The sequence below is a fragment of the Montipora foliosa genome, chromosome 13, assembly GCF_036669935.1.
Source record: "Montipora foliosa isolate CH-2021 chromosome 13, ASM3666993v2, whole genome shotgun sequence".
NCBI lineage: Eukaryota > Metazoa > Cnidaria > Anthozoa > Scleractinia > Acroporidae > Montipora > Montipora foliosa.
This window is the reverse complement of record NC_090881.1, coordinates 35,137,339-35,160,920: the sequence shown is the minus strand read 5'-3', so window position 1 is coordinate 35,160,920 and position 23,582 is coordinate 35,137,339. Positions and strand designations below refer to the sequence as shown.

The window sequence follows — 23,582 nt, the reverse complement described above, 5'->3', positions numbered from 1 at the left end:
CCAGGTAGTTAAAGCAGGGATATTCTTGAAAGGATAGTTCGAGAATTCGGCATTCGAGTTGCCTTGTCTAGACTTGGGAAACTGCTTCCATATTTGCTAAAGACATTTCTTTGTTTAGTACAAACACCGGAAAAGCACGTACGCTTTTTGAAAGAACATTCCGGTAAAAGGTTAAATTGTGTTATTATATTTTTCCAAAGTCTGATCTAAAATGACTGAAAATAAATGACAAAATTCGCGAATTTCTGAGACACGATAGAATCAATTGCAACAGCGTGCCCTACTACCAACAAAAATATCGTAAAATATCCGCCCTTTTTAGCTGTTTATATGATACTCGTTTTCGGTGGAGGTTAAATTGAAGTGTGACCTAAATTTAAACAAATCTAAAACAGCTCCCAAAACATCGTAAAATTTATTTTGGATCCTTAATGTACCCCTCTATGTTCGAAACTCAACTGGAACAACATTGATGGAGAGAATGTATGTATTCGTATATCAACATTTTCGACAAGCACTAAAAGTTTTTGTTTCGTTAGTGCGGTGCTTCCTGTCCAAACAATTCAAATTGTTTCTAGAGGACAACATCGTTTGGAAATCATAACAAGTTCTTACCTGTCGTTGAACCCAAGAATGGAAAAAGGAAAACGAAAACTTCCCAAAACAACAGATTCCTCATTACTTTGCGCTCAAAAATCGATGCAGCTGTACTCCTTCAGACCATTAGGCGGTATCTTTATGCAGATCATGCACAACTGAATGCCAAATTATGAATGCCAATTAGTCTATGAATAAATAAACACCTCACGCAAGGCAACAGCTGTGACTTAATAGTGTGCGTTATTCTCTATCCAGTGAGTACAACGTTGGACATGACAAATGAAGACCAATAGAAGTTTGTCCTGTTGTGACATACGTTGTGAAATAGCTTTGTTTGAATGCCATAGTGGTTCACTATGCAAGAAATAGTCGCAAGAAATGGTCGCAAGAAATTGATAAAAGCCACAGATCATCGAGTCATTGTTTTGACACACCGTGTCTGGCGGTTTTTTAGCTGAAATCCGCTTGCCAAGGTAAACAGACATGCCACTCATGCATGATCTAACATTTGCAAGGCCTCCGGGATCGATTCTCGACTCAACGCCATAGGTGGGTTTCTATCCAACTCTGAGATGTTTTCTCCAAGTATACCGGTATCCCTCTCTCATCTTAAAAAAGTCAAAAACGTTTGATTTGTTTTCTTCTGCTTTAGTTTGATTTCTTATGATTTGCGTGCAAGTCTACCCCTTATGATAGGCATTCGTGCTCGATAGTCCATTTAAAAATGAGTTTTTTCGTGGTAACGAGAATCATGGATATTGCTATGTCAACCGTAAAACGTTTTTGTTGACAATTTAAGCCCACGTTCGGCTCCAAACACGCTAGAAAAATCACTACTGGTTAATAATCACTTTATGAAGATGGCTATCATGTTCAATAGTTCATTCACAACTAAAACTCCTGTTTACGATGTGTTTTCATTTACGCCTATCAGTTTAAAACCCGGAAACACTACATGCGAGTCGACATAAGCAGCCTGTCTTTCTTCATTTCGGAATCTCATTTCCCCTAGGAATTCATTCTGCTTTCTGTTACAATAGGTGCTTACCATTTTGCCAACAATTCCGAAAATTTCAAGTCGGTTAAATATCAAATGGAACATTCATTTTTCGGAAGATTTGTTTGGAAAACGGGAAGAACCTAGTGAAAATTGTGTACAATACGCCACTTTCAAAAATGCATAATACCCTTTGTTTGCCCTCCAAAATTTTGCATAAGCATTAGTAGTAGCAGTAGTAGTGAACTTTATTATCGTGTCAAGAATCGCTAGCACATAGCACTCATTGGTGCTAAGCTTAAGAATAATGCAAAAAGTAACAGATGAGAAGTTGAAAATCTAGAAATCTAAAAGTCGAAAACCTATTTTCACGTAAAACAGCAGCATAGGGTCACAAAGTTAATTATTACATTTTTATTATATTCTCGTTTTTTATTTATGTGGCTTGTGATTGTGTTTATGCTTGTGCAAATGTCCCTCCCATGTTATTTTGCCGAATGGGCTCAGAAACTCGCGTGCGAACAACACTGTGAGGGGAGAGTCTGCCGCGAAACAGGGGCATAGCCAGGAGGGTCCTGGGGTGCCGTGTCCCCACCCCCTCCCCCTTACTTTAAGACAGTCAACAACATAAAACCATATCTGTGAGACTGGGAAAGAGTAATTTATGTCACCTGGAACTTACTTCGTCTATGCAGCTATTTTGTAGGCTTGTCCCTTCTCCCCCATCCGAAAAATTGTCACATGACAAACCGCTGAGTACCCCGGATGTGAGAGAGAGTGACCCCTCCCCCCTTTGAAGAATCCCAGCCACGCCCCCTCGAAAGCTCAGATCTGTATACTTGTGTACTGTTCGAAGGAATTTCGTCACAGACTGTAGGTGGCCGCTTTGATCACTAATCCACTCGAGACTCTGTAGCAAGCGACGGTTACAAGTATCGGTTTTTTCAATTTGAACCACAGCAAACGTAAAGTAAAGATAAACGTTGTGGAGTTGCTCCACCAGGTTTATCACTGGATGGTTAATAGAACCTGGCACTACGATCACCGCTATGTGTGTTCATGTGTTATGAAGTTAACATTTTTTTTATGTACGGTGGTAATTAAAGCTTTAAAGCTTGGGGGGTGAAGGGTCGAAGGGGTTGATCGAGGATCGAGCACACGCGTCTGTGGGACAGCGGTCGAAGAGCGTAGCACGTCTTGTAAGTTACAGGTTTTACCAATACAGAAACAAGCCTAAACATTCGTTAGAGCTAACGTACCTTAAAAAGATGGCGAAGGTTGACTCGATAATAGTCTCATGGTCATAAGAATCGCGCTTATGCCCTAGTTCGAAAGTCTTACGGCTGAGCCAGGACGACTCACGAGCCGAACATGGCTATTTGACCAATGAGGTTCAATTGACAACTGGCCTGCAATACTCTTACTAGTAGGACTGAAATTGCTAAAATGTGGCATCCTCGCCGCGAAGAAAGATGGTAAATGTTTACCTCACGATAAACATTTTTGAGAGCCGATGATGTATTTAGTACTCAGGGATACTGGGAGTTCTCGGGGATACTCAGCCCTCAGAATGAATTAACTGAATCAGGAGCTGTTCTCACACTTTAGAATCATGATAACCTACAGTAGGTCGACCAAAAACAAGGACGGAAATCCAAAAAAAAAAAAAGAAAACGAAAACAATGGATATTCATTCTACTCGCTATCTTTTAAAATTCAGTTTCTTAAATAAACATTACAAAAAAACAAAGGCATTCTAAGAATTTAAACTTATTTTGGGTTTTCGTCAGCAAAAGGGATTTTTAAGATTGTGGCAAGATGCAACTCCTCCTGTTGTACAACTTTGATTCTTGTTGAGATGGATTGTATTATTTTGGCCGTGGTCTGAAAACACTGCGAAGGATTATCGTTTTTGTAACTCGTATCTCAAGAAATATTTTGCATAAAACACATAAAATGGAAAACAGTGCTGTACTTAAGGCACGCAACTATTTCAAATGAAAAGATATTCGTTTAAACAGATTTGACAAAGCACTTCTGATGTGGTAAGATCTCGATTCAATTACAAAAAGACAAAACTTGAGAAAATATTTCAGGCAAACCACCGGTCGATGTTCCGCTGCACGTAGAAAATAGACGAAATCAGATATGTTTTCAATATTGCTATCCTAAAAAGGGGATTTTGTTTTGACTTCCTGTGTGACAAATAACAGCAAAATTAGATTGCAAAAGTTATTGGTTTCGCCCACCAATGAGAAACGAGCTTTTTTCCACTACTCGGGAAACCCTGAGGTCATGCTAGTATTCATTTGTCAGTCTTCTAGCGAAGTTATAATTGCAAATCCTGTAAGACGCCTGGTGTATATAGAAAATTGGATTTCAAACCACAAACAACTTTGTCATTGGCTGTTCATTCACATATACAAGTCCGAGTTTAATTTGTAATGCAACTTGAAGCGAACCTTTTAGTGTGCCACAAAAGAGGCGAAGAAGAACATTAAGAACTGTAAAAACTACATTGGGCTGAAGTGAGTCAAAAGGCAGATTTCCTGAAATGCTTTGTCTTCGCAGAAAGGTTCTTCCACAACAGAGGAATGTGATCGAGTTACATAATCATTCAAAGTTCTTGCATATTTGTTAAAACGTTCCCAAGTTCTTCAAGAAGGAAAATCGAGGAAACGATTTTCTTCCATCTTCGTTCCAGTTTTCAGCTGGTTTGGGCGCCGGTTTGACAAGACACCGAGGTGAAGGATAATTTACAAGATTCACTTTGGCACTAACTCCGAACATGACCAACTTGACCCTTCCTTTGCAGGCCTCGCAAAAGCCTGACGAAAGTAACATTTCACTCGAGCTCAAGTCTAGAAGCTTATCGCTTGTCGTAGTCGAGTCCCTGATTCTCTTGTTGATCACTTCGGTGGCGTTTTTCGGTAACCTTTTGGTTTGTCTTGCGTTTTACCGAAACCCGAGACTACGCATAATTCCTAATTATTATGTTGTATCTTTAGCCGTAGCAGATTTGCTGACGTCGGTATTTTGTCTGCCATTCTCTGCCGGGGCACTGGTAGCTGGCGAATGGCCTTTTCCTGACTGGGCTTGTCAATTACAAGGATACTCTGCCTTTGTGCTTGGCATTTCTTCCTTACACACCATGGCACTAACAGCGTGTAACAGATACATCCGCGTTGTGAAAGTTCATCTCTACCCCAAAATTTACACCTCTAAACTGACATTCCTCTCTGTTCTCCTTATATGGTTATGGGCCTTCTCTTGTAGTGCTCTTCCATTCATTATAAACACCACAACTTTCACGTTTCATCCAGGAACTGCAATCTGCTACAGTTCTCCGTCATTTTCGCCCGCATTCACCGCCCTTTTCGCAACAACTCTGACCATCAACTTAGCATTTCCAATGGCTGCGGTAATTATCCTATACCACAAAGTCTTTAGCGCCATTAGACACCAGGGCTTTAGAATTTCAACTGAGAGAGGTCAGATCAGGACAAGTTTAGAAGATATAAGGCTGGCAAAATTGTTATTTACCGTGACATTGGGTTTCTGTATCTGTTGGGGTCCTGTCATGGTAGTGGAATGTATTCGGTTCGTAGGTGTCTGGACAGTTCCGCGACAAATCTACCTGATAAGCACGTATCTTGGAGCCACTAGCGGTGCAATAAACGTCTTTATTTACGGAGTTATGAATAGAGCGTTTCGTCTTGAGTTTGTCAGGATCTTATCTTGTAAAAAAATAAACTAGGAGCGCGAGCCTGCTGTTTTCAGTGGAATCTCTTATTCATGTTTTCCAAACTTGTGCCCAGTATCATTCTCTTGTCTTGGATTACGACAAGGGAAAAGTCCTGGGAATGAGCGTTTTCACGTTGGGGCCTTCATATAAAGGTACAAGAAAGAACTTTCGTCGAATTCAAGCCTGGAATACAGATTGTCCGGGATTGGACTCAGACTAATGCCGGCTTAACCTGCGTGGAGACATCTCTATTTCCTTTTGCGCGCGCCACAAAGAAGGGAGCTTTAGCAACGACAACGGCGACGGCAACGAGAACGTCACAAATTTGCACATTCAGTGGGGAAAAACAATAGCTTTGCACGCCCTGCACGTGCGTTTTTCATATTTGTCCATTTCTTTGCCGTCGTCAGCAAAGCAACAACGTGAAATAACCAAGTTTGAGGTGTTACGGAGAACATCAGCACTTGGAGATAAATTTTCATTTTTCTCCCCTAAATTTAGCGCCGCTCGTAACGGTTTCATTCCTGAAGGACCGCCACACCTTTGTCATATTAAAAAGCTTGGAATAGTCGCGAAGTGATCACAATAACTTGAATTTATGTTTTTACATGACGTTCTCGTTGCCGTTCCCGTCGTCGTTGCTAAAGCTCTCTAGAAAATAGGAGACGCGTCTGCACGCACGCTAATACCGGCTTTAACCGGCGGTACAAGTAAAGACAACAAATGATGGTAGCTCAAAATAAGCTGCGAAGACTCTAAAGGAGATGCTAAAATTTGATTCGATAACGAAAGTAGTCAATCAGCTTTCGGTTGCTGCGTTTAGCAACAGAGACAAAATGTCTCAGTTTATGTGATTCTCTTTTTGTAGTATAGTATTGTAACGAAAGTGGAGCTTGTAAAACAGCTTAAAAGCGCTACTGTAGAAAGGCGTTTTACACAAAGATAAGCTTATCGTGATCTGTGAAAGTTTCGGAAATAAAACAACACTTACGTGCACTGAAGTGAGCCTAGTAAAAAAAGACTTCAGTAATTTTACATTGCTGTTACTTTGGCACGAATGTAGTAAAAGAATACTTAAGAGCGGTGCCTACTATGTTATTGCGCACACGTTCTACGCATCTTGAGATACTCGGGTTGCCTATGGAAGGTGTTTACTGCTACAGGGATACTTTTTGCGCGGCTGAAGACAATGCTTAGAACGCAGAACTTAGCAAGTGCTCTTGGTATCCAAAAAGGAAATTGGGGGTAACCATGCATTTTTCAGAGATAATTAAACTACAATTTGGAAAAGAACGCCGTACATTGCTTTGTATTTTAAAGCTTTTTTACAAATATTGTTCATTATTTAACTTTGAAAAATGCTTTGGTTACCTCCAATTTTCCTTTTGGATTTCAATAACACTTGTTGATCATGAGATCTACTTTTCCAACATATTCATAAACCACGCAAAAAAACGTTTGAATTAGTAACCCCCGTCCTTAAAAAAAAAAAAGAGATCACCAGTTTTGAGGCCTAAAGTCTTTCAGAAATACAGCAAAATATGGGGTATTAGCCGGGTTTAATCCGTGCACTATTGGATGACATACTCTGGCGGCTCCATCTTTGCAGTCAAGAGGTACTACGAACCCCTTTACATCCGCCTCGTGTCTGAAAAGAAATAATACCGACGTTTAAAAAACGAGGTTGGTATTGTTCGATATGGCGGCTTTGCTCTCTTGGGATGCCCCGGTGATTTGGCTCAACACATGAGTACGATAATGGCCAGACTGCAAACTGAGTGTTTGATTGTGTACAATGCTTTCTAGCGGTTTCCTTAAACATTTCCAAGGATCTATTCACCCACCCAGGGCCCCACAATGCAATTACGTCCAGAAATGCATAATTAGATACAAGCCCAATTTTCATAGCCAACACGAGGTGACACTGTAAGTCCAAGCATTTCCGGCATATTTCCAACAATATGGTTAGGGTAAAGGTTAGCGTTATTTTTAGATCGGCGTAAACGCTGCGGTTTATCCTTAGTCAGTGAGAAGCAGTATTTGGGGGCCACTTTGTGAGATATGTCCAGGTTTGACCCTAATTAGATGCACGCGGATTTAGATAAGCGTCACGAAGTGTCCCCTTGCTCTTCTAGCCAACTTCAACATCACTTGTGTCTCAGAATACAGACAATTTATGTCACAAAGTGTCCCCCAAATGCTGCTCTTTAAGTGAAGATTAACTGCTGCATTTACCCAAAGCTAAAAATAACGCTAATCTTTACCCTTACCTTATTGTTGAAAATAGGTAGCAAATGCTTAGACTGAAAGGGACACTTTGAGTTGGATGTCAAAATTGGGCGTCAATCTAATTAGGGTCAAACCTAGACATAAGTGACTTTGTGACTATAATTGTTTGTATTCCGAGACACGAGTGATGTTGAAATGAGGGAGGACAGCAAGGGACTTCCAGGAACAAATTCAACTAGGGCTCAGAACGTGTCTTGAAACCAGGATCTCCGAATCTCAGGCCAAGCGTCCTAACCACTGGACCCGGCTATCTGCCACAATTCTTTATTTTCGAATTCTCCATGATACACTTTGTTTGCCCCCTAAATAAACTACTGTTTTCAAATGCTCTTGGAAATACTAAATATTCCCAAGAGCATTAGAAGACAATAGTTTATGCAAGAGAAAAGGGGACACTTGGGAATTCCCAAGAGCATTTGAAAACAATACTTTATGCGAATTTTGGGGGAAAACAAAGTGGATTATGGGGCATTCGAAAATAAAGAATTCACTACTTGCACAAATCTCATAATACACCTTTTACCCCCCAAAAACTTGCATAGACATTGTTTTCGATTTCTCTTGGGACATCTTCATGTCCCAGGAGTAATTGCAAACAATGATTATGCAAAATTTTGGGAGGTAAACGAGGTGTATTATGAGATTACGCAAGTAGTGAATAGGGAAGATATCTGTTTACAAACATTGCTTTTTTATTCAAATTCGCCAACCACAGGAACGAAAGACCTTTTGCTTCGACAGCGTATGGGGCTCTGGTTGGCACATTAATGACAATTGGTGACGTCAACGATATCTTCCCTATTACGGAACTTTTGCAACCACGACGGCAACCTCGTTCCCAGTCTCTCTTCTCTGAACACAACAATAAAAGCAAGGAGACACACGCTAACACCAACCCGTTGTGGCCAACACATCACGCATGCGCACAACCATTTCACCCGGTCAATTAGCAGCCATGGACAGCTGTTTCGGCCTCTTGGGCCTCATCAGCATGGCGTAGCTAACATACCAGCCGAAACAGCTGTCCATGGCTGCTCATTGACCGGGTGAAATGGTTGTGCGCATGCGTGATGTGTTGGCAACACCGGGTTGGTGTTAGTGTGTGTCATCTTGCTTTTATTGTTGTCTCTTCTCTGCCTCCATTGTCGTTCTCAACGACAATGGAGGCAGAGAAGAGAGACCCTGGGAACGAGATTGCGACGACGGCCACGAGAGAACGTCACCACAAAATTAAATTCACGTTAATGTAATCACTTCGAGACCATTGCAACCTTTCTAATATGACAGGGGTGGGGTAGTTCCTAAAAAATGACACTGATCGGAACGGCGCTTAATTAATGGACCTTAATTACACGGCGGCCATCTTGAGTTCCGAGGGATTGAAAACTTTTGTTTTCGTTCCCAAACATTTCAACTCGAGGCTCGGGGTACGAAATCTATTGTCTATTGCCAATATGGCCCCCGAGTGAAAAAGGCCCATTTAGGAAAGAAAATGAAAATTTATCCTCAAGTGCTGACGTCCTTCATAAAACCTCAAATTCTTTCTATTTCACGTTGTTGTTTTGCAGACGACGGCAAAGAAATCAGTGGACAAAAGTGCACGTGCAGAGCGTGCAAAGCTATTGTTTTTGCCCAATAAAAATGCAAACGTCTGACGTCCTCGTTGCCTTCGCCATCGCTGTTGTCGTTGCTTAAGTTCCCTAATGTCCTCTGCGCTGCGACGGAACAGTGTGTGGGTTCTTTAACTTTCCACAAACAAATTTCATGGAAATTAAAAAATTGTGACAGGTAGCCTACAACTAATCGTCCTTTATAATAAATCCTCTAACGCTTGAAGTACATTCTCCTACTGAACTATTTTTAGCGGAGCTCCACGCGTGCCGAAGGCGCGCAAAAAGGCGCGCGCGCGCGGAGCACCATAGTTAAGAAAATATGGTAACCCATCGATGTGAGAAAATTTGGTTTTATAGCCATGACGTCATCAACGTCCGTACGTACAACGTACGTTCGTACGTACGTACGTCCGTAAGTTATTTTACGCGTACGGTCCTAACGTTAACATCCCGTTCGGCAAAAAAAAAACAACAACACTTGTTTAGCATTACCTGGCTTGATGAAACGGCCGCTCATCCGTTACCCATCCGGTGTCGACTGCAGTCATGTAGATTCCATCCATTTGGAGTTCGAGTCCACTGGTGCGAGTCATCATATTCAACGAGGCTTTTGCCATGTTGGTATGAGGATGGCGGTGGCCTTTCGACAACCGCGAAAACTGACCCTCCATTGCTGAAACATTCACGACAAACTTACGAGAAAAGGGACTTTGCTTTAATAACGGTTTCAGTCTTGACGTAAGGATGAATGGACCCACTGAATTGATTGTCAAAACCTGCAAAATGCAAAAAGTGGCACGTTAAACAGTTTTTCTCCTAAACTAAGCGGAACAACGCTTATTTTTTTTGGTTGTATCACATTATCTGACAACCAGAGCGAAGCAGATATGACGCTCAAGTGTGACCACAGTTAATAGAGGGGAATGGTTATCAAAACCCGACAAATTTCTCTTTTGTATGTTTTTGTTCTCTTTTTTGGCCTTGACCGTGCACAACACGTACTGAGGAACTAACCAATAGAAACGTGTTGGTTACGTAATTCATGCATAGTGTATGAGCGCAAAACAAAAGACTGTGCACGGTCGTGGACTTTTCAACCTAAATCTTGGCATCTTTGTTTGTTCCTTTTGATGTTTGCCGAGCTTCAACAACAGTCCCCTCTATTAACAATGGTGAGACCTAAGAGGGCGAAAATCCCGAAAATTTTTCGGGCGTATTTCTCATGACATAGACTCATCTCTTTAAAAAGGAAAATGTTTCAAGTTGCTCTCATTGGTCTTGAAAACACGTCAAAGATAATCTTTCAGGAATAAGATCTCAATGAGGCGAGATTTTCCGATGTTGACTTGGGGATGCTCGGCAAAAATCCGAAGTCTCCCATAGCTCAGTAGTAGAGAATCCGAAGCAGTAATCGGAAGGTCGTGAGCTGGACTAGACCTGCAAAGAAGCACTCGAAATTTTTCCGAGTGTCCCCGAGGGACATTCACCGGGGTTAACATGTAACATCTCTTTCAGTACAAGAAAGAACTCAAGTCAAATAATAATAATAATAATAATAATAATAATAATAATAATAATAATAATAACAATAATAATATTAATAATAATAATAACAATAATGAACAAAGAAAGAAACTCGTGGTACTGTTTGCCAGTTCGGAAAACTCAAGACAACTCAAGACACAAAACAGTAGTCAAGAACGACAAGTACACAGAACTGCGCGCAGGGCTCAAAAGCATGTCCCAAAAACGGTACTGTAAAACAAATAAACGTCATTTCGACTTCCTTGCAGGTCACCACAAAGAATTAACAAACGAACGGATAGCAATCACGGATAACGACAAGGAAGTATCCTACTTGATTGAGAGATGCCACAAATGGATAATCAGCCAAAACGCGAACGTTGTAAGAAGTTTTAAGAATACAGGTAGGCAGAAAACGTAAAGCATTATTGAAAACAAGAAACAATGAATTGCAACTAGCCGGGGCCAGAGCAGTTTTGAAATGACCGTCGAAAGTAATTATGCGAATGCAATTAGCACGCTTGGTGATTGGTTTAAAAATATCGCGCCAATTTATCAACCAATGAGATGGAAAACCAAAACCAATCGCGACTTGAACGTGTGATTTTTCCCGCGCTTTGTGCAAGTTACATAGAATTGCTACGAATTTGGATTGGTTCATTGCGCTGTTTTCACCTGCTGTGATTGGCTGAATAATTACTTTGGTATTTGTTTTACGACACTCAATTGAAAACCGCTCAATAGCCCGCTGTTGTAAGGGTAATTGAACAGAGAGAAAAAACAAAGATTCCATAATACTAAAACCCAAGATACCTGCAAGAGTTCTTGTAAAGGAACTTCATCCAAATTGTAAGTCCAACTATTGCGCAGTCGCAGATCCAGTGGCTCGCCGTGATGATCCTTTTGGTCATCCCGGAACTCTTTTGAGTTGGCTGGCCAGGTGAGAGCTGCCGGTTGCGACGAAAATGCGCTTTTGTAGCGCACTTCCAGTTTCTCCATGCTTGTGTTAACAAGGAGATTGCTAGCATCTTTTGCCAAGCATGGAAGTTGATTGGCCTCTTCTGCAATCAGTGGTTGATAATATTCGTACGATCTAAAGATGGTTTGTGCCGCATTGTTGATTAAAATGTCCAGATGTGGGATGTTCCGTTGAACATATAGGAGAAACTCGTCAATGGATGCCATGCTTTGAAGCTCGAGATAAACAATTTTGAGCCTGTGTTTCCACATGTGGAAATCATTTTCTTGGCTAAAACGTTTTGCAGCATCGACAGGAAATCTGGTTGTTGCAATCACAGAGGCTCCATCCCTGAGCAATTTGAGAGACGTTTCCAAGCCAATTTTGATTCGTCCCCCAGTAACGATGGCATATCTTCCATGTAAATCACATGAAGCCCGTTTCATTTCCTCATTCAGCTCGTGACATCCATCGCACACGATGGCAAAAGATCCTTCGGTGGTATTACACATGTAGCATCTGGTGCCTCTGGTCCCATTTCTCGGTGGATCTTTTATCATTTGTTTCAACGCCTTAAACACTCGCCTATTTGGTCGACGTGTGTCGCTATATGACATGGATGCAACTTTAGGGTAGTCACTTGACGGAGCGCTCTCAATGTGATCTTGCCTTTTCCTCTTCAGCGACTGGCTCAAGGGAAACTTTTCATGCAAAAGTCCCGGATGAGCATCCAACAAGCGATGAATATCCAGGAGATTTTGGCCGAAATTTAGGACGTCGTTGCTAATCTTCAATGCCTTATCTTCAGGCACTTCTTGACCATGAGTTGTTAGCTTCAAGAGTAAAAGATCGCTTGTTACATTGGTGAAATCCTTGTCCTTGGCCAAAATCGAGCGAAGTCTTCCCTTGATCTCCAAAAATTTATTGAAGGGGCAATTAAGCCAAACGTACGAGACTGTAGTCTCATAAATCAACTCGCAAAAGGATTGTAATTTGTTTACCATTTCTTTAGGTTTCACCGCGCGACAGTCGATGACATACTTTGTTCCACCTTCGATCAAATCTTTCGCTGAATTGAAGTCGCTCGAAGAAAGAACGATTAATTTATAACTTTTTCCTTCGCAAGTTAATTCCATTTTACTCCTGTGAATTTTGGTGGACTTTGTAGCGCTTTGAAGGGTAGAATTATCTTGAAGAAAATTATAGAAACCGGATTTGTAACGGGGATTTATATTTTTCAACACTGCATATTGCAAAAGGGATAAGTCATGTTGCATCAGCTTTTGAAATGATGTCATCAAAGGATTTTCCCATGAGGGTCATGTATTAATTAATACTATAAATTTTACAACAGATGTCGTCTTTCTTAACCGAAAAAAAGGAGACGTAGCAATAAAGAATAATGGCGTAAGAAAAAAAAAGAAATAAGTGTAAACGTCACGAAATATTGCATGACAATCTCGAATTGTCACGCATTGTCAATTCCACTTGAAAATCAGAGAAGCGTGTGAAGTGGTTAGCAGATGCCCGTGATCCTCAGCCCACCAATGAATTATAAGTCTCGAGCAGTTAATTGCGGACCGACCCATTATTTCAAACAAAATAGTCCTCTCGGTATTCATTTAGAAAGTAAAACATATTAAGGCGTTTATACGAGCGAAAGTAAGCCGCGGCTTACATAAGACGCGAACACCCCGTTTAAAATGGTACAAAATCGAAGTTCATGGCTTACTCCATCCGCAGCTAGCTCAAGCCGCGGCTTATCGTGGCCCAGGGGTTTTGGGCTGTGCTTATATCTTGGCTGCGGCTTATCTTCGACGTGAAATAAATGTACTCCAGCGTTGTCCACGACTTGCTCAAACCGTGAACAGCTCCTATGCACGCGCTTGTTTTGTTATTATACAGGGGCACCCAACGAGAACGTAGTTCAAAACCACTCAAACATAGCATTGTTAAACGTATTTTAGTATTTAAACGGTACATATAGGCATAATTTTATCCCCTAAAAAGTTTTCATCTGTTCGGATTTCCTAGCCGAAAGTCTAGTGATCCGAAAATTATAGGGATCAAAACTTACCATTTCGAAAATTTTAGCCAGAAAAAAGGCTCCCGAAAATTCTAGGTGACCTTTTTAGGGTAAAAGTCCGTTAAAAATGGGCAATTATACCATTTTTCAGATGTTCGAAAATCCTAGGAGAGGCAGGCAAGCAAGAAACTTAACAACAAATTTTCCGAAAATTCTAGATCTCAAATCGTCTTCCGAACAGATATTTTCTGAAAATTGACGTTGGGTGCCCCTGATTATAGACCAGACTTCTTTTTTGCTCCCGTCCATTTGCCTGAGAGAAATGGCGAGCGCGAGCAACGAATCACGTATTACTGAAGAAAAAGATTCAGCTTAAATGCGAATGTGGAGTGCCCCGGAAAGCTTCTCACTAATTGTAGTGGTATTGAAATTGCTAAGCAACTTGATATTTGCGTCACTTCAGCCATTGTAAGTTCTGCAGCACACTGCAAGTGTTCGTTTACGACTTTACTGAATCGATACTGGATTACATGTGAAATTTTCTTCCCTTGTTTGCTCACTCGAGCCATTTATCTTTTAATATCGCAAAACTTGCGTCACAATTATTTACCCCAAAACGAGGCATCAAAATAAATTACGTCATCATTGCACCAATTGGCTGCGAACTTAGCCGCGAACCATTTATACGAGGATTTCGCGTCTTGCGTAGGCCGCACTAGTATAAATGGCCCAGTTCGCGTCTTATTTAAGCCGCGGCTTATTTTCCCTCGTAAGGGCCGTTTATACGAGAGAAAATTAGCCGCGGCGCACATAATACGCGAAAGGAACTATTTATACGAGTATAAACTCCCAGGCCAGGATAAGCCGCGGCTTGAGAAAGCCTTGAACGTATATTTTGTACCATTTATACGGGGTGTTCGCATCTTACGTAAGCCGCGGCTTATTTTCTCTCGTATAAACAGCCCTAATATATTCGCTCTCTGGGCCATACTATCCCTCCAGAATACTCACCTCGCATAAAAACACCGATTTATATATCAATTCAAACAGCCAGACTTCCCAATCTGGAAGAAAATATGGACTAGTGGGTCTTCAATCGGGAAGCTCTAAATAAAAAAAAAATCAGTTGGGTAAACACGCCCGCCCTGCTGACAAGCCAATTGGGAGATTTTTTTCAACCTCTCTAAATTTCCGTTCACTGAAAGAAACGACTCTTTGTTGAACAGCAGCTGTGCGTGCAAGATTGTTTCGGTTGGTCTTGTGGCGGCGTCATCCTCGCCAAAGCTTGTTTACTGGTGTTTGGTTGCTTCAAGTCTAAAATATAGCTTGAAACCCAAGAAAATGTAAGGAGCAAGGATATCACTAACTGAAAGAGATTTTAAGAATCTAAGGTAAGGCATTTGTTTCAAAGTCGACGCTAAATCAATGGCCCGTTACAGAATGCAGAATGTATGCGAGTTCTCGTTATTTAGTTTTCTCTTCAGTGGACCTGAACGAGAGCGTTAACATATTGATTTAGGGGCTATGAATACCCACATAAAAACTGGAAAATTCTGTGTGGTGGTACCACAGCTACAATTATCTTCATCATGATCTAAAATAACGAAATTATCGAGTTCTCTGTAGCATGTGTTGGTCCTCGACCGTTTTTCTTGGTTCAATTTATAAACAATTATACAAAGTAATTTTGAAAATGTAAAATATGCCACTGTTTGAGAGTTAGTTTATGTTGGGCATTACTGATCTGAATCGATTCATATTCTTTTGAAGGAAAAGTTGTCAGAGACAAGTCTGTCTACGAACATTTTAAAAGAACGAGGAAAAGGCAGAAAGAATCAATGTATGGCATATTTTCATTAGAGTCCACAGGTTTTGATGGTAGCAAGTCGGCGTAATGACAATCAAGATTGCCAGCTGGCTAAGAATGGAACGCCGTCTTTCCACTTGAAAATTTGAAAATGAAACCTATTTTGGTTTTGCAATTTATAAGTGTAGAGTTCAATTTGTGTCTCAACATAGCTGTGCGTTCAATTGTGGGTTTACTACTTAGCACGTGGACCCCCCGGCTCGCCCTCCACAGGCACTACCGATCTTTTTGTGCAAATATAATCTAATCCAATAGCGAACCATGTATCACCGATCAAAAGGCCCGCTCAAAAGAGTTTGTTTTAGATAATCAGAGCCTCTCGTGATGGCAGTTTTAACAGGGCAAAAAATTATGCATAAAATGTTTTCACGTCTATCCAATAATCAGCTCGGCTGGCATAACTCGAGGTTAATGAATGGATGATGGATGGATTTACAACTGAAGGTTTTAATGTTGTTCTGATACTTTTTATCCGACTGTGTGAAGCGTGTTCTTGCAGCGTGTTGCGATTATAATAATTTGTCATTATCTCAGTTATGATACTGGGTGTCAAGTGTGTCTGTAGTTCCCTTACAAATTTTCCTTCGATGAGTTTTTCTCCACGCTGTTCCAGCACTTGCCACTCCACCGTTCTCTTCTTTTGCCTAATTCTCCCCTCATCGTCATCATCATCACCATCAGTAATATCATCATCACGACAACCATCATTATCATTAATATCATCACCACCGTCATTATCGGCAATATAATCATCATCACCACCATCATTATCAGCAATATAATCATCATCACCACCATCATTATCAGCAACACAATCATCATCACCACCATCATTATCAGCAATATCATCATCATCATCATCATCATCTTGTCGTCTTCGTCGTCATCATTTTCACCATCAACATCAGCTTTATCTTCTTTTTTTGCGTTCCTAATCTTCCTCCGGTCCAGTTTCTCGTTTGCTAGCTTCGAATGGCTTGTCCTCAAATGGCCAACAACGTTGCTTTCATTCTCCCATGTGTGCAGATCAATCATTATTTTAATTCTGTTTTGCTCACGAGTTAATGTTATTTTTCTGTCAAGCGGTCCCATTTAGTTGTGTACGATGCACCGGAGTCATCTTGCCTTGCTATGGATTTTCTACCTCTCGACACCAGTTATCAGTGAGTGAGAAAAACAATTTTTTGCGTTGGATTTATTTGAAGTAATGTTCGGAAAGTGAAATCGTAGTTAGTATTCTACATCCAAATTGAAGGGCAATGCACATTCTGGGTGGCGATTATACCGCGTTTTTGCTGGCTGTCACAAACATGAATTATCACTATTGTATTTTACACTTCTTGGTCCAGTTAACTGAGCCCTATTAAGCCAACAATAGATTACTGGAAACTCCAATGGCAGTTTATTTGGTGACCAAAAAAGTTTGCAAAAGATTTTTTGCCTTCTATTATGACAAGATGAGACTTTATTCTTCATTTAGCAAAAAATAACACCAATCCGGCTTTTTTTCACGGGCAAAATACAAATATTGGTTGATATATTAGAAAGAAAGGAACTTAATTTTTGTGTCTAGTCGTTCTAGCGCTGGAGCACTAATTGGGGACACTGCAAACTCAACTCAACAAATTAACTCAAATCAAAGTAAATGTTGCTTTTTGAAGAGAAGGGAAAACCGGAGTACCCGGAGAAAAACCTCTCGGAGCAGATTACAGAACTGAACAAACTTACACCACGTACGACACCGAGTCTGGGAATCGAACCCGGGCCACATTGGTGGGAGGCGAGCGCTCTCACCACTGCGCCATCCCTGCACCTAATCGTTGATTTCTTTTAATCAACTTTTGAACAAAATTTTGTGCTTTCCTATGTTTTCTTAGTTTCTCTCTTCGATTCGTTTTAAGCCTTCTTCAAAGGACGGGTGTACAAAAATCCTTCTCAAACTTGCCGTCATGGTTTCAGGTCAGAACCAGCGAAAACGCCCGCCTCCAATGATAAAGACTTTTTTATCCTACGACCTAATTAGTCCAGAGCAGGTGAAATTCAGAGCACAAAAGGCTCTTGTTCTGCCTTGCGGCGCTTCAGGGGAGAACTTGAAATGGTCCTGGTACCACAACGATACCGAAATACCCGAAGGTGCATTGAAATACGGGAACAAACGACTTGGACGCGACGGTACCTTAACTGGAAGTTCTCTTGGCTCCTCCGACAGTGGAACTTATCAATGCTTCGTCCAGGATACTGTTAGCGGCGTAAAAACGTTCAGCAGAAAGATAAAAGTTGCGGTGACAGGTGAGAGTTTCCTTGAGAACAAAGTATTACCGACAAGCCATGCTTGGAAACACGCTCTAAAGAAAAGCTCATTCGCTTTTCAATTGGGACAAGTTCGCCGATGCGATAAATACTTCTAGTTGTTGGTTTCTAAATATATACAGTGAATAGTTACTTCGTGAGTATCTGTTTGATTGTATAGACGGTTTGAAATCAATCTCTGGATACTGTTGGTGGACGAACTAATGAGATTGGTCCACCGACATGGCTGCGATGACATCACGAGAAAACCACCAACATGTAATTAGTGTATAACGAACGCTTATGGTGTAAGCTAATGCCTTATCTTCGTGAGGTGTGTGGTTCTTACGTTTTGTCTCTGCCCAAATAAGAAGATCATTGGCTCTCTAATCTTAACCGGCTTTTACATTTTGAGCAACACTTTGCTTTTCTCGCTTCTAAAATAGCGTGCTATATGGTGTACTCGTTTGTAAAATCAACGACAGGTCTCTACTTATGCAATAACTGTACATTGTGTGTTCACACCAGTGAGAGAAAAGAAAGGAAAGAGAAGTATGAATCGAAGTGAGGTGGATGAAACGCAACAAAAATTAATAGTTCCTTTGTGACACGCCGTCGAATTGTACGGTGTGAATGGCCGGAGATGAAGAAATGAGAGCCCCAAACCACACTGCCAAATAAAAACTCTCTATGTAATGCATATGTCATAAAAAATATTTATCTAATGTGATGTTTACATGTAATATATCATTTCTACCACATCAAACACACCGGAACGATAAGTTATCAACAAACCTCTTGTTTGCAGTTATTGGGCAATTTGCCGATCAAACCCCAATGGGAAAGAGTGTTGACCTCGGGTCTCCTTTCAGCTTGGCTTGCCCTGCCCACGGACACAGCTATGGCGCAAGTTATTCCTGGGAGGGCAAGAATATGATACAGTTTGAGAGGAACGAGAGACGGGGAATCTCGCCATCTACTGGTACATTGTTCATAGCGTTTGTCACCCAAGAGGACATCGATGATATAACAGCATTGGGTGGAATCAGATGCACAATCTCTGCTGCAAACACCTTTTATTCCTCAGGTGCTTTGACACTGAAAACACGAACACCAGGTAAATTTATGACCTGTGGAATTCGTTTTTTTCAGTTGTTGCCTTAGTTCACCTTGAAGGTCACGGGACTCGGCTATGAACAAATGATATTGACTAGGAAGGTCCGCGAAAAAGTGGAAGGAGACGGTAAATGTACGATAAATGAAACAGGAAAACAAATAAATTTCAATTTACATTGTAAGATCCACAAAGTCAGAGTGGCCGTTCGATCCCGTTGAGAGTGATGATGGTGTTAGCATGAGACTACCATGAGGGGCGTTGCGGGTACACTCTTCAGTAAAATAACTGAGGAGAAAGTGGAGCCTTTGTAATTTCGTCTGCAAATGGTTAGACTTTCAAGGCTATAAACCGCACGAAATCTATAACCAGTAGGGACCGTCTTAAAACTCTATTAACACTGCGGTCACAGAGGGTAGGGCACTAAGCTCCTGGGGTTGTGATCTGTCCTCTGTGATACATCAGGGTTCAGAAAATAAATGCCAGTTCGGAGATACTAGCCCCCGGGGGGTGGGGGGAATCCCATATGGAACAGACGGGGATGCTCGTCGGCAATTTTGAATTTAACCCCTAAAAGAAGACCATCTGGGCGTGGCTCAAGCTTTTAGTGACCCCTAAAGGAGACCAATCTGGGCGTGGCTTAAGCAAATTTTGACCCCTAAACAAAACACGTTAAAAAGAAAATTTGACTTCTGTTCCTCTTCGCGTAATTCTGTGTTTCTTTGTGGAACCCTAAACGAGATCTTGGCAGCTTAAAATATTGGCGCTTTGCCCGGAACACCCTAAGCGAGACCAAAATCCAAAATTTACCCTAAGCGACACGATGAGCATCCCCGTCCGTTTCATATGGGTGTTCCCCCCCCCCCCCCCCGGGTACTAGCCACACCAAGCAACAACACAATCCGGGGAAAAATTAAAGCAATATACACGTAAGCATTTATAAATGAGTGCGGTAATTGTTCGGCAAACTCAAGGGATTGCGAGAAGAGAGAACACAGTTAATGGCAGACTTTAATTTAAAACACAGACCAGACAGATCCTAAGACACTCAGGTCAACAACCTGGGCGGTTTTACCTGGCAGCACAGAAATGGCCCTTGAGCAAAGAAATAAAACATTGTACTGTCTCGCTTTCGGAAGGTGAGTGCTGTGTTCATTTTTTACTATTGCTTCTAGACTTGCTACATTCTTTATCAGCGATTTGAAAATGTCAATTTACTGTTTAAAGCCACCATTTCTATAATTGAGCATATGGGATACATTATGGGATTGTATAGGAATGTACGTTTGGGGAAAGGAGGGCCATTTCAGGAGTAATCGGTACATAAATCTTCCTCACATTTCATTGAAATGTAATGTAGTCAGACAGGTATTGAGAATGAAGAATATTATCAGCTTAGGTGTGATCTCGATATAACACCAAATTCTCGTGACTACCCAACAAAGAAATGATACTAATTAAGAGAATCAAGGTATTGATCGTGGGAATGAAAATATTGTGTTAGTGTAATTTAATTCATGCTTCTTTTTTTACCTGAATTCCTTGACTATAATTATAACTCCTTCACATCGGTAACTTGATGGTGACCGTCTGCTTTGCTCTCCCGGTCTTCCATTCACTCCGAGAATTTAATCAACTTGATAACTGTCAGCTCTTTGGTTTACTCTCAGGCCAGCACCAAAAATCACCTGGAAGAAAAATGGCATACAAATACAAAGCGGAAAGGATTCGTTTGAAATTCCCAATGCACTTCACGGAAGGCTTCTAATCATTGTTAACGTGCATAAGGACAGACATCAGGGACAATACACTTGTGAGGCAGAAAATTCGGAAAACGCTGGAACTCCAATAAAACACTACATAAACCTGCAGGTGAAAGGTAACGTAATATGTAATTTGTAATTACCGTGAATACCCTTTAGACTCAGATATTCCTTTTGCAAAATCCATCCATAAATCCATACACGCAATTCAGTTCCGTTACCTCGTTCCTTCGTTCGTTAGGCCGTTCGCCCGGCGTTCGTTCGTTTCAGTAATCATTAAATCATGCACGCATCCATCATTATCATTCATCATTAATATTCTTGCACCTCAAAGGTTTTTCAAAAACAGCCTGGAACCTGAGGAATTTTTGCTTGAAATCTGATTCTAATTACCTCATACTGAACAAGAATTGCTTTTGCTAGTTTTCAGTGAACATGATCGGCTTCATTAAAAGGGGCATTACATGGCCTTTTACGGTTTATCCGTAAATTCTCTGATGTTTATTAGTTTTCTTTTTCCAGTTTTGTTTTCCTTATTTTCATTTGATTACGAATAGCTTACAAACGTACCAGCAAATACAATGTAATACATAAACACATTCACACATTATTTTAAGTACAGTACATTGTGCCACAAAAGTCGTTCGATTCAGAGGTCAACATACTGAGGCTTTGTGACAGCAAGTGGAAAAGGTAATAAAGACGTGCTCGAAGTCTGTCAAGGAACTAAGATTGCGCAGCAAGAAAAAGGAGACACTGAAAACAAAGGGCTAAATAAGGCTTTCCTAAATGCCGATATCAATGAACTTTCCCCTTCTTGTCTAGGAAATGCCTTTTCCTCGATAAAACAAATTGACTTGATATATTGCAGAAATTCTTGCACCTAAATATCCTTACCTTATTGTTGGAAATTGGTAGTAAAGGCTTTGACTTAAAGGAAAACTTCGAGTTGGATGTCAAAATTGGGCACCCAAGAAGGCAGAACCCTTAATTTTTGACAAATCTGTTGTTGTCCGTTTTAGTTTATCCAAGATGGACGAGTGGGCGTCCTCCAGAAAGCAAGAAAACCGTTGGTACTTCTGCAAAAGAAACGCTGAAATGTGATGTGACAGCGATTCCTCCACCTTCCTTTTCGTGGTTCAGAGACGGAGAAAGAATAACAGTGTCAACGTAAGTTAACTACAACAGGCTGCAAAATTAGTGAGACACTCCCTTTAAAACCTTTCCCCCCCTCCCTCTCCCCTTTTCAATGTTGACTTTTCAAGTTTTCAGCATTATTTTTCATTGCTAGCAACACTGCAGGAGGAGTAGACTGCAAAACAGTCGTATTTTTTGCGAACGCAAGCGACACGGTAAAATAATATTCAAACGAAAGGTCTGGAGCGAGTGTAGAAACGGCGAGGGAGAATGGGGAGAGACGCCCGTAGGGCGTGTGAGGCTCGCGCGCTTCACACGCGAGGATCACGCTTACGGCGCTTCGCGCCTTCCGAAAATAGAAGAAAACGACTGTTTTGCAGTCTACAGGAGGAGGGGGTTGCAGTGTGCGAGGTATTAGATAAATTAATTAACGCCACTCCCGGCGAAGGTGAAGTGTCCCCATTAATGTTGCAACCTGTTCTAGCCAACCGTCTTTTCCGCGCTTTCTTTAAATTTTCAATAGATAGAGTTTTTTGCATTTGCTGATTTCGCTAACCAGGTTCAAGGAAAAGTGATCGAATCAGGATATTCGCAGAAGGTTAGAGCGAACCGACAATCAGCCAAGAGGACATGACCTGATATTTGTTCCGTTGAATCATGTTAGTTCTTTTTCTGGTCATAACTGACAAAGTTACGTTGCTAGTTTTTTTCCCGAGAATTTCCCCTACATGGATGACAACCGGTTAAACTTCGCAATGGAATTGGTGGATGTTGTCACAAAAACATCTGAAACACTTCCAACTTTGCAACCAGCGGGCAACAGCTTTTTGTCTAAGCTGAGATCATCGATGAAGCAGATGCTCAACATTGTCCAGTATTATGACCAACACCTCCACCAATGTTTGCAACGCGCACGATTACTGTTAATTATTTCGAGATACAAGAAAGTTACTTTTGATTTTTTTTTCAGAAATCGGGTTAAGCTGGACAACAACAAATTGCATTTTCAAGACTTGACGTTCGACGAAGATGCTCTTTATCAGTGTGTTGCTAAAAATATTCACGGAATGATTGTATCGTCCACCTGGGTCCATGTTATTGGTGAGAATTTTGTTTTGGTTCAAATCATTAAACTGATTAGCTCACTAAGATACGTGTTCATTCTGTGAGTTGTTACATGGCCGAAGAACAACAGTTCATATGTTACATCAGAGGCACCCAACGAGAATATAGTTCAAAACCACTTAAACATAGCATTGTTAAACGTATTTTAGTATTTAAACGGTAGATATAGGCATATCTTTATCCCCTAAAAATTTTTGATCTGTTCGGATTTCCTAGCTGAAAGTCTAGTGATCCGAAAATTATAGGGATCAAAACTTACCTTTTCGAAAATTTCAGCCAGAAAAAAGGCTCCCGAAAATTGTAGGTGACCTTTTTTGGGTAAAAATCTGTTTAAAATGGGCAATTATACCATTTTTTAGTTGTTCGAAAATCCTAGGACAGGCAGGCAAGTATGAAATTTTACAGCAAGTGTTCCGAAAATTCTAGATCTCAAATCGTCTTCCGAACAGATATTTTCCGAAAACTGACGTTGGGTGCCCCTATTACATGGGATGTCACAGGTCAGATAGAATCGAGACAGAACGATACGCTTTGA

The 23,582-nt window shown here is 41.0% G+C and overlaps 4 protein-coding genes across 10 annotated transcripts in view; 2 read left to right on the top strand and 2 right to left on the bottom strand.

Annotated features, from left to right (window-relative positions):
- Positions 1-754, bottom strand: part of LOC137982075 (ZP domain-containing protein-like) — a 17,179-nt gene extending 16,425 nt beyond the window's left edge. For all 3 annotated transcript variants that reach the window (XM_068829112.1, XM_068829114.1, XM_068829113.1), the window contains exon 1: positions 616-754. In XM_068829112.1, coding sequence (XP_068685213.1) covers positions 616-679 — 64 coding nt within the window. In that variant the 5' untranslated portion in view covers positions 680-754. The remainder of the gene's footprint in view (positions 1-615) is intronic.
- Positions 755-1,023: 269 nt separating this feature from the next.
- LOC137981921 (fibronectin type III domain-containing protein-like) lies at positions 1,024-23,091 on the top strand. Its single transcript, XM_068828951.1, has 9 exons — positions 1,024-1,149; positions 11,038-11,172; positions 16,703-16,782; positions 17,579-17,908; positions 18,717-19,025; positions 20,050-20,161; positions 20,693-20,901; positions 21,808-21,955; positions 22,893-23,091. Exons 3-9 carry the CDS (start codon positions 16,725-16,727, stop codon positions 23,089-23,091), a joined length of 1,365 nt encoding a protein of 454 aa, XP_068685052.1. The 5' UTR covers positions 1,024-1,149; positions 11,038-11,172; positions 16,703-16,724.
- LOC137982079 (melatonin receptor type 1B-B-like) lies at positions 3,079-6,422 on the top strand. Its single transcript, XM_068829122.1, has one exon. The coding sequence runs from the start codon at positions 4,386-4,388 to the stop codon at positions 5,352-5,354; it is 969 nt and encodes a 322-aa protein (XP_068685223.1). The 5' UTR covers positions 3,079-4,385; the 3' UTR covers positions 5,355-6,422.
- LOC137982077 (uncharacterized) overlaps positions 6,556-23,582 on the bottom strand; it is a 39,246-nt gene continuing 22,219 nt past the window's right edge. For 2 of the 5 annotated variants that reach the window (XM_068829116.1, XM_068829118.1), the window contains 6 exons: positions 20,556-20,710; positions 18,704-18,825; positions 14,764-14,816; positions 11,582-12,915; positions 9,737-10,020; positions 6,556-6,990 (listed from right to left, as the gene is read on the bottom strand). In XM_068829116.1, coding sequence (XP_068685217.1) covers positions 6,840-6,990; positions 9,737-10,020; positions 11,582-12,915; positions 14,764-14,770 — 1,776 coding nt within the window. In that variant the 5' untranslated portion in view covers positions 14,771-14,816; positions 18,704-18,825; positions 20,556-20,710 and the 3' untranslated portion in view covers positions 6,556-6,839. Of the gene's footprint in view, positions 6,991-9,736; positions 10,021-11,581; positions 14,581-14,763; positions 14,817-18,703; positions 18,826-20,555; positions 20,711-21,682; positions 21,865-23,582 lie in introns of those variants that run through there. The other 3 variants (XM_068829117.1, XM_068829119.1, XM_068829115.1) reach the window with 3 other exon arrangements.